The sequence below is a fragment of the Bos indicus genome, chromosome 15 (genome assembly GCF_029378745.1).
Source record: "Bos indicus isolate NIAB-ARS_2022 breed Sahiwal x Tharparkar chromosome 15, NIAB-ARS_B.indTharparkar_mat_pri_1.0, whole genome shotgun sequence".
Lineage (NCBI taxonomy): Eukaryota > Metazoa > Chordata > Mammalia > Artiodactyla > Bovidae > Bos > Bos indicus.
The window spans coordinates 22432366-22446059 of NC_091774.1; the positions used below are offsets into that span (position 1 = coordinate 22432366).

The 13694-nt window shown below is 52.9% G+C and overlaps 2 protein-coding genes across 7 annotated transcripts in view; one reads left to right on the forward strand and one right to left on the reverse strand.

The window, feature by feature from the left end:
- The window catches only part of SIK2 (salt inducible kinase 2), a 129987-nt gene extending 123575 nt beyond the window's left edge, over positions 1-6412 (forward strand). Inside the window, exon 15 of one of the 4 annotated variants that reach the window (XR_011570818.1) lies at positions 123-259. Coding sequence is in view for 3 of the 4 variants with exons in the window: in XM_019974770.2 (XP_019830329.2) it covers positions 123-693 (571 nt within the window). In the remaining variant the exon portion in view is untranslated. Of the gene's footprint in view, positions 1-18 lie in introns of all 4 variants that reach the window. The other 3 variants (XM_019974770.2, XM_070803392.1, XM_019974771.2) reach the window with 3 other exon arrangements.
- Positions 2541-13694, reverse strand: part of PPP2R1B (protein phosphatase 2 scaffold subunit Abeta) — a 36130-nt gene continuing 24976 nt past the window's right edge. Inside the window, exons 15-17 of one of the 3 annotated variants that reach the window (XM_070803394.1) lie at positions 13487-13608; positions 4321-4401; positions 2541-3467 (exon numbers count right to left, since the gene is read on the reverse strand). In XM_070803394.1, coding sequence (XP_070659495.1) covers positions 3360-3467; positions 4321-4401; positions 13487-13608 — 311 coding nt within the window. In that variant the 3' untranslated portion in view covers positions 2541-3359. Of the gene's footprint in view, positions 4422-13486; positions 13609-13694 lie in introns of all 3 variants that reach the window. The other 2 variants (XM_019974772.2, XM_019974775.2) reach the window with 2 other exon arrangements.

A 13694-nucleotide genomic window follows, 5' to 3' on the forward strand; every position in this document is an offset into this window, starting at 1 on the left:
TTTCCTGCCTTGGGAAAGAGAGAAGTGGGAGGACGGACGCTAATGACTGATACTGGATTTACGTTAGAATTGCCGTCACTGAAGAAGACCTAAACTTCTTTCTTTTGGTATTGCCAACTTAGACTCCAGCAGAAGCGGCTCTTCCTCCAGAAACAGTCCCAGCTGCAGGCATATTTTAATCAGATGCAGATAGCAGAGAGCTCGTACCCACAGCCCCTTCCCCACCAGGAGACGCCGCCGCAGCCCTCCCAGCCGCCGCCGCCTTTCAGCCTGACCCAGCCCCTGAGCCCCGTCCTGGAGCCGGCTTCCGAGCACATGCCGTTCAGCCCCTTCCTCAGCCCATACCCCGAGATGCGGCTGCAGCCGCTGCCCGCCTCGCCGGGGGCCCGCGGGGCCCCGCCGCCCCCGCCGCCACCGTCGGGGGGTGCCCCGGCCCCCTTACAGTTCTATCAGACTTGTGAGCTGCCGGGCGCGGCCACCCCGGAGCCCGAGCACCCCACTCCCGGTCAGTACCCCGCGGATGGAACCCCGCAGAGTAGCATGGACGGGCCGGACTGTCCCAGGAGCTCAGGACTACAGGAGGCCCCCTCCGGCTACGACCCTCTGGCGCTCTCCGAGTTCCCCGGACTCTTTGATTGTGAAATGCTGGAAGCCGTGGACCCACAGCACAGCGGCTACGTCCTGGTAAATTAACCTCAGCTTCACAGGAAGTGAGGCGGGTTGGGTGAAAAGAGTGTTGTCTTTCTATTTTCATTCCAGCCTTTTAAACTTGAAAGCTCGTTTTCCCGCCCTCTCCCTAATGGGGAAGAAGTCAAGTCACCCAACTGGAATTGGAGGGCCGGCCAGCCAGGTGTCGCCTCCTGCTGGCTCTGTCCCACCGTGGTTTTCTGTGGCAAGTGCTGGAACGTGGTTGTCGGCTGCAGCTCATGCCCTTAGGTCAAGTGGACCGAGCTCTCAGCTCTGGAGGCACCAACAAAAGTTTAATAAGAAAAAAACATCCAGACCTAGGTTTTACACAGAACTACATCAGTTCATCAAGGGAAACCTCGGTGAAAGCAGGAAAAAAAATATGTGCCATTATATGCAGGCAAAAAAAAAAAAAGGCAATATATTTTTCACTGAAACAAGCAACAGCATGTTCCTCAAAGGCAAATCAAGAATACATATTGAAACTGATGCACAGGAAATAAAGTTGTATTTTGTCGCTGAATCGTTAAGTTCTGAGCTGCTGATGCATGGTGTTCCCGAGATCACTCAAAACGGTAGAGCCTGAGCTCTGTTTCAGGGTCCACTTCGGAACAGCGGGCACTGACCCCTGAGACCGGCGGCCACCTCCGTCTGAGCGTGGGTGACACACCTCCTTGGAAGGTCCCTGGGTTCCAGAGTGTCAGAGTGTCCTGAGAGCTCCCAAAGATGTCACCTGTGGAACCGAGAGACACGCGGCAGTGGAGACCAGGGGCGAGAAATCAAGAATCGGTCGAGAGCAGCAGCCCCGGGCCGGGGAAGACGGGCTCTTCCCGCACGGTCTTCTGTGGAGACTTCCGGTTTGGGGCAGTTGGTCTGTAGGGAACCTCGTGTCTCTTTTAAAAATGTAATAACTACTTTGACTTTACACTAGGTGTTGCTAGTTGTTTATTGAGCTTTGTATATTTGGACAGTTTCATATAGGGCTTAGAAATTTTAAGGACGAGGAAAAATGAACTTTATCTCCCATGTGAAGTGGTAGTGCTGTGCCTTTCCCCTCCCCCAGATCACGCTTTAACAATTTCTTTTCTGTAGAAACCAACAGTTTTCCATTTACGTCAACGCTAAATCCAAAGTCACTTCAGAATTTGTTTTCCACCATGTGGGAATCACATCCTTAATTTCCTTAGAGTTTTGACGTGTAATGAAATGTTCAAGTATTACAGCAATATTCAGAAGACCACAGATGTGTTAACCATTTGAACAGATTCATCTGCCAAACATATATTACTCGTACAACTGAACCCTTACAATTCAGTCTTCAGAGTACGTGAAAAAGATGCCACAGCTAGTTGACTGTGTAACCTAGAAATAATGAGTAATCTGTCATTGGGACCGTAAGATCCAAGTGATACAAATTCAGTATTATGTACAAAGACTCTCGTCTCTGTCCCTTAGAATGGCTTGTCCTGTGAGCAGATGAACGCGTAAGCACAAAGCATCTCCCTTAAAGCACAGAGAAGAGAGATACTACACTGATGCTGCATCTAGAAAACACCCTTAAGGTGCCTTTCCTCTGTAGTGTGTGTCCAGGGCAGGCGAGGAGAAGCGTGCAGGGTCTAGGGGTTCAGTGCTGGTGATGCTCCGCAGGCACTCTGCTCGGGGCTGGACTCGGTGTGAGCACGGGAGGGCGGTTTGGAGGACTTGTTTTTGTGATTGGATAAGACGCAGCAGAAACCCAAGAAGGAAGTAGGCTCCTTCTACGAATTGTTTATTCCTCCTCATGCTTAAGATGGATGATTTTGTGAAATAGGCAACATCGTCTAAGAGATCCTTTCATTAAGATCTCTAATCTGTTCTAAGTTTTTGCAAAATAAGCCAGTTGTAAAACAAGCTTGATTTGTTTAGACTGAAGGATGTTTTCCCAAAATGTTCTACAGAAGTGCTATAATATTTATGAAATTAAATGCCTTCCGGATTGAAGACGGGGGCCTCTCATTTCAGAGTCCCTAGGATGGCAGAGTTGCAGACCAGGCCATGAGCCGCTGAGCCCAGGAAAGCTGGGTGCTCCGGCAGGACCACTGGGCTGACGGATGAGGCAGCAGAGGCTCTGGGAGTGTCACGGCCCCAGAGGTAGGCTCTGGGGAGCACCCAGCAGTGCCCGGGTCTGTTCAGACCGCAGACCGCAGGCGAGGAGCATGACCCATCCTGCTGGACTGTGTTGTAAGCTCCTGTTTGCTTCTCTCATTTATTTCAAGCAGAAATCAATAAATTCCATAACGATCTGTATTCTCTGAAATGTAAGCTGGTGAGAGGAGGCTGGTTCTGTTGTTCAGTCAGGCATTTTCCCACCCCCATCTGACTATCTCCTTTGCTCTGTCCCCTGACTAGTGACCTGTGTGAGCCTCCAAGCTGTTTTCTCTTCACAAATACTAAAGTAACACTAAGAAGGCTTGTACTACTCTTTTTATAAGAGAGGTACTCTGAAACGACGCCTTTGCAGTCTGTCTCACACCAGTGTGTGTACACTACTGTATGATAACCATTAGCAGCATCACCCTCTTGTAAACCAGGCTCCTCTGAAGACACTTTGGTGAGACGAACGTGAGGTAAAAACTTCATTCAGCAAAAAGTGCAATATGTGTGGTACTTTATTTTCGTTTATGCTTTCTCTTTTAAATCCGGGATATTAGTCTATACTTTGGGAGAAAAAGCACTATTTCTGCAGTGTCCAATTGGGGAAATGTGTCTCTAGTATTTACGTGCAGCTGATATGCGGGTCCCTGTAAGGCAAACAGAGCACGTTAGCACAGCAGGCGCGGGTGGAGGGCCCTCCCGAAACGGCGACGGACGCCCCATCCTCCCCGCCACCTTGCTGCCGCCTTGGGAACAGAGGAGGAGGAGGAAGGTTCTCCACGCCAGCCATCCTCCAGTCTCCACATGAGGGGCCCGTCAAGGAGGACGAGGAGACGGAGCTGAAGGGCTCCTCCCTCCCCGCGTCAGACCTCCAAGGACAGACAGTCGGCGTCCCCTTCGCCCTCAGCGTCGGAGCTGTGCCTGAGCCAGTCTGCTGGGGCTGGCGGGAGCCGCTGAGGGACGGGGGGCCCGCGCCCTGCCGGGGAGGGAGTGGCGCCCTCTCGTGGCGGCACTGGCCGTTTCCTCTCTGCCTGAAAGGGTGGGTCTTAGAGAAATGAATTCTGCCTAATTACCAGAGTTGGGAAGAAGGGTGTGATCACAGCTGAAGCGTGACTGGCTGGCCAACCAGATACGAAAGGGAGGTAAAAAGCAGCCGCCTTGGCTCTGGCCGGTCAGGGGTCCAAGTGCGTAGTGGTCAAAAAGAGGCCCTGCTCAGGTGCGAGCAGTTACCACGTGTGGACGTGAGGAGGTGAATGCTTTCCCTGGCAGGGTCCTCCCAGCCGCAGTCAAGCCCCAGGTTAATACTGGGTTCTGTGTTGGGGTCAGAATTTTCTAGCCACAATCACATTTAAAAGCCTGTATGAGGAGTCACACTTCAGTTGGCTTAAGAGAAATCTCACTCCAGCTAATTTTTCACATTTGTTCTCCTTTGAGACAATACGTAGGGTCTTTTGACAACATTGGTCCCGTGAGCAGTGGCGGAGTCTGTTCGGGGCTGACCTTGGCTGCACCTGGACCCCTAAACTGGTCTGCTTCTACTGCCTCCTCGGAAGCCACGCGAGCCACTCGGTCTCTTTGTGCCTAGAAATCAAAGGTAAAACCTGGAGAACAGGTAGTAAGTTGGAGTCACTGTACAGACAGGGATCTTTGATCATTTTATTGCTTCTGGAAGTTTTTCTAGAACTTGTCTTCAGAGTGATGTGTGGAAGACAAGAACGGTGTCATCTGCCTCTTTCTAAACTGGGACCAAAAGAATTTAACAAATCCGCATATCCCTTCTAACAGGTTTGGTAGTGCGGCGGTCCCTGGCCTGTGGTCCCAGGGAGGAGGCTGATGACGGAGCGCTGTCAGCCCGTGGCCCCTGGAAGGCGTGAGGGGACCCAGGCTGGCCTTCCCCAGCACCCCCCAGACCCTGGACCCCGAGACCCTGGCCTCACAGTGCCCCTCCCATCTTTGTTTCACTGCTCCTCCCCATGAAGGTGGCCTGGCTGATTCCAGAAGACTCACAGCTGCCCTAGTTATACCACCATCTTGCCCACATCTCATATGCAGATTTCAACACATTGGGCAGAGTCATGCACCTGCTGTTGCAGAGATTGAGAAAGACGCAGCAGCGCTGCCCACAGTCAGGGTAGGTTTGCTGGTTCCTGCCAGGCACTCAGCTCATCTGTCGAAAAGGAGCAGTAGCTTCTATCTGTTCATTGATTTACCCAGCACTTTCACAAGTGATCTCTGCTAATTCCTCACAGCAGTACTATGAAATTAGTTGAGCAGTTAGTCCTCATTTTTTACGGCTGAGGAAACCAAAGCTCTGTGAAGACTGACGTCCAAGCCACAGAGCTCAGGAGTAGAGGAGCTGAGGGAGGCTCTTGGGACGCTCTTCCCTCCTCAGTAGCAGTTGAGGCATCTCACGAGTAAACAGCTATATAAGCAAAGCCCCATGTTGGTTAAGCACTGAATAAATGTGACATTGTCCCTGAAACCTTATTCCCAATCGACTGCTGCCTGGCTTTGGTGGAAGGGCTGCCCTCCAGTTAACAGCCATGCATGAGCAAGGCCCAGGGAGACGGAGAGCCCACAGGAGCCGTCTTTCAGTGTCCAGTTAACTGCAGATGCTCAGGCTCATGTCAGAGATGCCTCGTTTCTCCATCTCCCAAAATAAAATAATTTCCTGCAGAAGCTGGTAATAGGACACACCCTTTCTTGATGCCAAGGGATCCAATTGCACAGCTTTAGCCACCATTGCAGACGAACAGACTCAACCCCAAGAAAGGGTCCTGCTTAGAAAAGAATCAGGAGCTCAGTACAGTCCTGAGGAGGGGGGTGGAGCATATTTACAGTGAAGGCCCATAGAGTTAAAAAAATAACATACTTTGAATACTTCTGTCTTCAGAGGCAAAGTGGGTGGGTAGGGAGAAGCTTTAAAAATAGAAGTACAAAATAACATCCTGGAAAAATGTGACCCCAGATTGGAATAATGTTACATTAGCAAATACAGATAACTGGGTCTTGCTAGGGGCTGTGAGATGCTTATCTGTTCAAGATTTGCTCAGTCAAGGAAATTCATGTGGTGATATCATCCCACTATTGATGGCAAAAGAAATCTGCCTCCACCAAAATCTCTGAAGGCAAAAGAACCACAGAGAAAGGAGGTTTGCTTCTCTTTGGGGTTGCAATTTAGAAAACAAAAGTGATAGAGATATTTGCACTTTGTAGAAAGGGCAAAATTATTTGCTTATTTCTGAAGGGAGGAGGGTGGTCTTTGCTGGATGTTTGGTTTTGTGAAAGAGTTACTTTTGATAAAATTAATCTAATTGTAGTTATTTTTTCTGTGTGCTTTTTTTTTTAATTACTAAGAAAAAATGGTGAGTTCAATAGCTTTGGTATTTTGAGTGCAAATCATAATAGCTCCAATGTGAAAAAAATCAAAATGTAACCTGTCACTCAATGTTAGAAAATTGCTTAAAATACAGTTTAATAAATGATCTTTGTATCAAACGTAATTTAAATGGGGTAATTTTCTGCAAGGAAAATGTACTGTTTCTACCTTTCCAACCCTCTTGAATTAAAATAAAAACAACTTGTTTTCTAAGAGCCCGGGTGATCTGAATGGCAGGCGGGTGAAGCAGAGCGATTCCCTCGTCAGGCCTTGGGTGGAATTTTGAAAAGTATGGATGGTGGCTGTGTTCCCTGAGCTCTGGTGCTCATTTCAGGCTGCAGAGAAGGACAGTGGATAATATGTTCTCATTGACGTCAGCAGGGTAAATAATACCTTGCTCTGAAGTCACCCAAGCACACGGTAGTGCTGGAGAACGCTGGCCAGAGCACAGCCGACTGCAGTCTGCACACGGGTTGGGGTGCAGGGGGGGCGATGTTGCCACCGGCACTCACTGATGGACGCAGAGAGGGAGCCAGGCGAGGGTCTCTGCAGCGGGAGGGGGAGCTCGGGCTCCCCCCGCCCCGGGACAAGCAAGCTGCAGGGCAAGGGGACACTGGCACTTACTCAGGATGGCACATCTCTGCAGAACACATACACTACGGCCCCCCTGCCCATGGGACCAGACACACACACAGGCTATGGTCCCCCTCCCGATAGGAACCAGCTCAGTGCCCACGGGAGCTGGAGAACCCATTTGCTGAGGCATTTGGGGCACTCTCACTCACTCGGCACTTGTTTCAGTGCTGGACCCCAAGTGAAAGGGCAGTATTAAATCCCACTTTCTGGGGATTTCCCTGGCCGTTCAGTGGTTAAGACTCCATGTAGGGGGCACAGGGTTGATCCTTGGTCAGGAAACTAAGATCCCACTTGCGTGAGGTGTGGCCAAATTAAAAGCAGAGGAAAAAAAAATGCTACTTTCTGGCAGCAAATTTAAGATTTGGTTTCACTCAGACCATTCCAGTTGAGTCATGCTACAGCACTGAGACAGCTCCCAAACTGAGGGGTCACCCGCTGGCCCTGGTGGGGGGTGGGGGAGGGCGGCACCTGGAGGAGACAGCCAAGGGCGAAAGAGAGCAGAGCCTGCCCACTGACCACCCTGCTGTCCCAGCACCACCTACAGGCAACTCAGTCCTGCTCCCAAATGGCTCTTAATCTCTGTCTGGCTACCCAAGAATTCAGTAACACTGTTTCAACTGCTTTTTTTTTTTTTCTTTTTCTGAAGGAAAGCACTCAATTTCAGCAACGATGTTTTGCAAACTTTACCCTTTCCCACCAAATTTCTCCATCCTCTTGATTTTGTGTTGCCAAAAACAACTCCAGTGTCCAGGGTACAGGCAAAAATAACAGCCCTGCCAGCAGAGACTGGCCGGAACTCTAGCCCCCAGTCAAGCCCTTGACCTTCACAAGCAGAATCTTGGTTCTGTGGCCTTGATGAGCCAGAAGCTCAGTGCAAGGGGCAAGGGCACCCTGAGCTCCAGACACCGGACCTCTGGGGTCTAAAGCTTGTCAAGAGTGCTCCCACCTCCAAAGCAAGGCAGCATCTGCAGTGCTCCTCACTAGAGTCCCCCTCCATCACGGCCAGTCAGGGTCCCACCCAGGGTTCTGTTGACCATCTGTTCTTTTCTACTCCACTAGTTCTTAAACAGGTTTCACAGATGCCTCTGACATGCTGATAAAAGGCTCTGGATCCTCTTCTGAGCAACAAGCAAACATACATATACACAACTTGAGACAGACAATTTCAGGAGAGGAGTTGCTTCCCGGACCCACCGAGGCCCGTTTGTGGGGCCAGAGGGGTTTCTAACCCCCGACTTAGAGCACTAGCATCTCTGTCTGCAACCCCTAACACTCTTCAGTTACCCTCCTGGTAGTGGCTCAGTGGTAAAGAATCTGCCTGCAGTGCGGGAGACCTGGGTTCAACTCCTGGGTCAAGAAGATCCCCTGGAGGAAGAAATGGCAACCCACTCCAGTATTCTTGCCTAGAGAATCCCACGGACAGAGGAGCCTGGCGGGCTGCAGTCCACGGGGTCACAAAGAGTCGACGAAGCGACTCAGCAGCAGCAGGACTCACGCTTCTGAGTGTTCCCACCCCTCCCTGGGTGGATCCTGAAAGCAAGAGTGCCCCCTGCTCTGCCGGCAGCCCCAGGACACCACGGGAGGAAGTTCTAGGCTTTGTGCACTGAACTCTGGGTACTACATCGCTACAAGACACGTGTCACCTGCACAGGCGGCAGCCACTCTGCCCTTTTCATTTGGTCCCAGTGATACCACTTCACAGAAATGACAGAACACGTGGAACTAACACAACATTGCAAATCAACGGGCGTGTCTGGCACGTAACGTTCAGTCGTGTCTGACTCTGTGACCCCATGGACTGTACCCCTCCAGGCTCTTCTGTCCATGGGATTCTCCGGGCAAGAATTCTGGAGTGGACTGCCATTCCCTTCTCCAGAGGAGCTTTCCGAGCCAGGGATTGAACCCGGGTCTCCTGCATTGCAGGTAGATTCTTTACCATTTGAGCTACACGGAAGTCCTCTACACTCCAGTAAGAATCTTTTAAAAAATGAAATGACAGGGTGGAGCAGCTCTGGAGGGATAGGATATTGTTCATGGCTCATCCTTTGGAGGGTCCCTTGGGAGAAAGATGTGGGTCCCGACTGAAGCGAGGGGGATGTCACCTCAGACATCAGTGGCAGACAACCGAGGCCATGCCCCAAAGCCAGGTCAGCAGAGCGCGAAGCTGGCGCGTGCCTCCAGCCGCTCAACTGATACGCCTTTCTGCCCCAGGTATGCCAGTCCGCTGGCCCAGCTGAGCTCCTCTGGACTGACAGTTGCAAATACCCTGAGGGAACACTGAAAGCTCCCTTTGTGTAAATTTCCAGGGGACTTTCCTAGGTGCGCTGACTCAGAGCTGGTCTGCAGCCCAGGAGAAGCCGGTGCCGGGCTGAGCCGCTGAGTGAGGAACCCGGGTGCAGGAGAGGGCATTGCCCAGGAGGGGTGGACGCCCCGCTGCAGCCGCAGCCCTGCGAGCTGGTGGTGCGGAGAGCTCAGGGAGTCTGGGCCCCAAGAAAGAGGTGTCGGGGATCCGGCCTCTCAGAGGGAGATGTTGTCGGCCTCCCTGTTGGGCAGGCTCTGAAAGCTTCTGACTCAGTCTTTCTCTTCACGCCCCAGAGATGAGGGAACAAACGGGGCCTGAGATACCAAAAGGGGGCCTGACTGGGAGCCCTGACCCTGAGGAGGAAGCGCGTCACCACACTGGGATCACCCACAGTTGGGGGGCGGGGGTGGGATGCAACTGAACTGAGGGAAAGCCCCCCAGGGCTCTCCCTGAAGCACGCCCCACTGTGGGACCCCGAGTTCACAGACCAGCCGGCGGCTCAGGTTCCAGTTTGGGGCCTACTAGAACTGTCCCCTGGTCACTAGAGAAGCCCCGATGTTCAGCAGGCCCCTGCGCCAGCCAAGAAGCTGGAGGAGACTTCAGGGACAAAAGGGCTGGGCAAGAAGGGCCCATCCAGGAGCAAGTGTGGGAGAATGGGGTCCAGCCTCCCTGCCCACTCCCTGGAGCGGTCACTTGGCCACTAAGACCCTCCAGTCAGGTGGAATCTATCCATTCTCTGCCAGGGACAGCTTGGGAAGCAGCAAAGTTCCCCTGGCTGGGTCCTTGGCCCCTGGAACTATTCCCAGCCCTACTGCTAACCTGGGCAAATCACTGCAAAGGCTCATTATCCCAACGGTGACTCCTAAACACAGATGAGCTGACTCAACAACCGCTTTACTGGGGGGTTCAAGTGCAGCCTGGCCTAGCCCTGCCCTCCAACAAGGAAGCACTCAGAAGACTCCCAGATCCCTTCAATGGCTTGTCACTTCTACCTCTTGTTTCCATTTAACTCCTGATCATCCCAGCACTCAACATAGAAAATAGTTGTTTGGTGCCAATGAAATCTTGTCACAGATTTGAGGTGCCCTATTCCGAACAGGACTTCCCTGGTGGCTCAGGGGTAAATAATCTGCCTGCCAATGCAGGAGACGTGGGCTTGATCCCTGGTCTGGGAAGATCCCACGTGCTGTGGAGCAACTAAGCCGGGCCTCACAACTTGTTGAGCCTGTGCTCTAGAGCCCAGGAGCCGCGACTACTGAGCCCACAGGCCCCAGAAGCCGTGCCTCACAAGGGAAGCCACGGCAATGAGGTGCCTGTGCACCGCAACGAAAAGTAACCTCCACTCATCGCAACTGTAGAAAAGCTCGTGCAGCAACCAAGACCCAGCACAGCCAAAAATATCTAAACAAACCAAAAAAAAAAAATACAAAGAACCAAGAACTTTGCCTAGGATTTCTCCTTTCAGTGATGAATTCTAAGCATGGGTACCACAGATAAAAGAACAGCTGTGAGAATCCATATCCCACCTAGAAGGCTTTTCTCCTCCGTCTCCAATTTTTAAGACTGAGCTTCTGGATACAGGAGGGCTGGAGGGCCCACAGTCTTTCTCTGCAGAGACAGCTGCTCAGTCCCCACCCCTGAGAGAGGTGTGGAGAGGCGGCAGGCCCTGAGGACACTGCTCTGTGGCAGTGGTCTGCTGCCCCCCTCCCTGGGCCCTGATCTCCAGATTGGATGCAGGCCTTCTCTCATCATTCTGGGCTCAAGAAAACCAACCTCCTACCCTAAGGTTGGCCCTTCCTTGAGGAGCTCCTTCCCTTTAGACGTCCCCAGCCGAGCTCCTCAGAACTGCCCTGGAGACCCTCAGGCAGCACCCAGGCCCCCCAACCTGCTCTCGGGAGAGAAAAAGACAGGACAAGCTGTCCCTCTCCTCCAGGAAGCAAGCTCCAAAGGAGCCAAGATTCCCGAGCAGCAGGAGGGCCCCACCTCAAGCTGGCAAGAACTGCTGGTTTAAAACACAGAGGGGAGACAGGTGCCAGAGGCAGGGGTCAGAGATCCTAGGGGCCCAAATGAATGACACGCTGAGCTTGGGGCAAATAAGGAGAACTGGAAAAACCAGAAGGAAAAAAAAGGGTGGAAGGAAGAATGGGTGCAGAAGGGGCAATGTCAGTGGAGACAGGGTGGCCGGGCTCTGGCCAGCGTCTGCACAGCACAGGCTGTCGAGTCAGAGAGAGCACGACAGCAGGTTCAGGGGGGCCATGCCTGCGACCTCTACAGATGATGCTTCACTTGATCTGAGTCTCTGAACCTGGGCTCAGCGTGGAGCCTGACTGTCCCTCACAGCTGCTCCTTCCTGCAATAACAAGACTGACATCACTGTTGTCAGGGAAATGGTGTTTTGATTAAAATCATGTGACAGCTACTTCGCAATTCAATAAACAAATCCTCTGTTAACCCTCGCCTGACAGAGGCCCGTCGGCAGCTCTGTCAGCAGAGAGCAGCCACCAGGGGCCAGTCTGGGAGGCCCCAAACAGGCACCCGTCAGCGCAGGAACTGGCCCTCGTCCCACGGGGCCATCCTGTCTTGGGTCAAGAGGCAGGCCAAGCCCCGGGTTGTGAAACGGTTCCCGCAGGGCCCAGAGGCCAGTGGACACTGGAGGCAGTTCCCAGGGCTCTCAGTAGCCGGGGCTCACCCCGACCCCGCCGGGGGCAGATGGGCCAATCTGCTACGTGCCACTGACAGTGAGTGAGGGGTTAAGAACAATTTCTGGTTTGCAACTGGATGACTTCCTGGATCACTCACTTGGCTGCTGGCCCCTGACACACAGGGCTCTGCCTGGCAACAGCCAATTCCCTTTCCATCTCACCCGGAGTCCATTTCCTTCAGTGAGACAGACTCAGGGAAGGCTCCCTGAGTCAGGACAGGGGGTTTTACCGGGCTGACTGATTTGGAGCCTCAGAAGCAGAGCACAGCTGGGCCTCCAGTGCTGGAAAAGACACCCAGTAGACAGGACAGGGTTGGGGGGAGGTTCTCTACCCAAGAAACAGAGCCACCAGCACCCACCACACAGGGCTGCTGCGAGGACGAAGGGAGATTTTGCTGGGAGCCTGACAAGCTGTCTGCAGTTACCAAGTTTCAGGGTTCAGGACATGGCAGCAAATGCTGTTTCCCCAGCTTGTGGCCATCAGGGGCCGCCTCCAGACCTGGCAAGTCTGCCACAGAGGGGTCGCCTCAACTAGTCCACGAGCAGATCACAGGCAAACCATGTGTTTAATGGCATAGTCAGTGGACCCTGAATGTGTAGGAAAATATAACTCCTTCTCAAGGAAGTCTGTGGCTTAGGCTTAAAAATGTGAAACTGTTATTCAGACGTGGTAGTTTCCCTGAGGCCAAGTTCAGTGAAACAGAGGCAAGGACCAAAGGCTGCTGCAGCTGAGGGTACTGTCACCTCAGCCCTGCCTCCGGGTCGGGGCAGCCACTGCAGGGAGAGCTGAGCCGCTGGCCCTGGGAGAGCGGTGCACACGGCAGGAAGGGGAGAACATTCAAAGATGAGGTTGTAGCTCAGGGCCTGGGCCAGAGCAAAAGATTCTCATGGCCGCAGTTCACAAAACATGAAGGAAAGGGCATGAAGATTTGTAAGACAAACGTTTTGATGTTAGAACTGTCACCAAGCAAACGCACTGGAGTGGGTACAAAAATACCATTATCTTCCAGATAAACTAAACGCAGCCTGACATCAGCACATGGCAGCCAGCCCCACTGTGCTGCTTCTCTGAAGGAGTCTGTAAGTCATACGTCACCCTCCGCACAAACAGCCCCAGGGCACTGGCTGGCACCAACTTTGCTGAACTTGAACTTGGCACATGTCCTTCAGAGTGGTGTCAAGGAGCAGGGGGGCGGGGGGGGCGGGGGGGGTGGTGCCTAGTAAAACATTCAGACTATTACCCAGTAAAATGGTAAATGGTTTTTTCCTTGAATGGAAGTGACTACCTGAGATGAATTGTAGCAAGTAAGAACAGTCTCTTCTGGGAGGTATGTAGAAACAGCCTGCTTCAATAAGCAACTCTTTACCAACCACCTCTCTCCTCTGCGTTGGGGGCAGGGTGGCAGGGTGCTGGCAAGCCCACCCCACCCTTCAGAAGGCATTCCCAGAATGGTCAAGAAATATACGTAACATATATAAAAACAGACTCCCCTGGTCCCCGGAACTCCGCCGTCCTCTCAGGGAGAGAGCTCAAAGCTCTGGCTTCGCCACCTCTGGCAGCAGCCCCAGGCTGCGCTGGCTGCCCTCCACCCACACACCTCAGCCCAGGCGACGGAGGGGCCCGGGCCCGTGGCGTGAGGGCACTTACCTTCCCCGTGTCCTCTCCAGGCTCTCTGGGTCTCAGGAAGTGGTTCTTGTCAGGCCCAGGGGCGCTGGGCTCTTCACTGTCCTTCACAGGAAAATCTAGCTTCCTCAGCCTTTGGGCCATCGCTAGAGACACAGACAGCAGACGGTAACAGACCCCGCCAGGCCGCGTCCCCAGGAGCTCCCCTGCGCCTCCTCGCCACGGCCCTCAG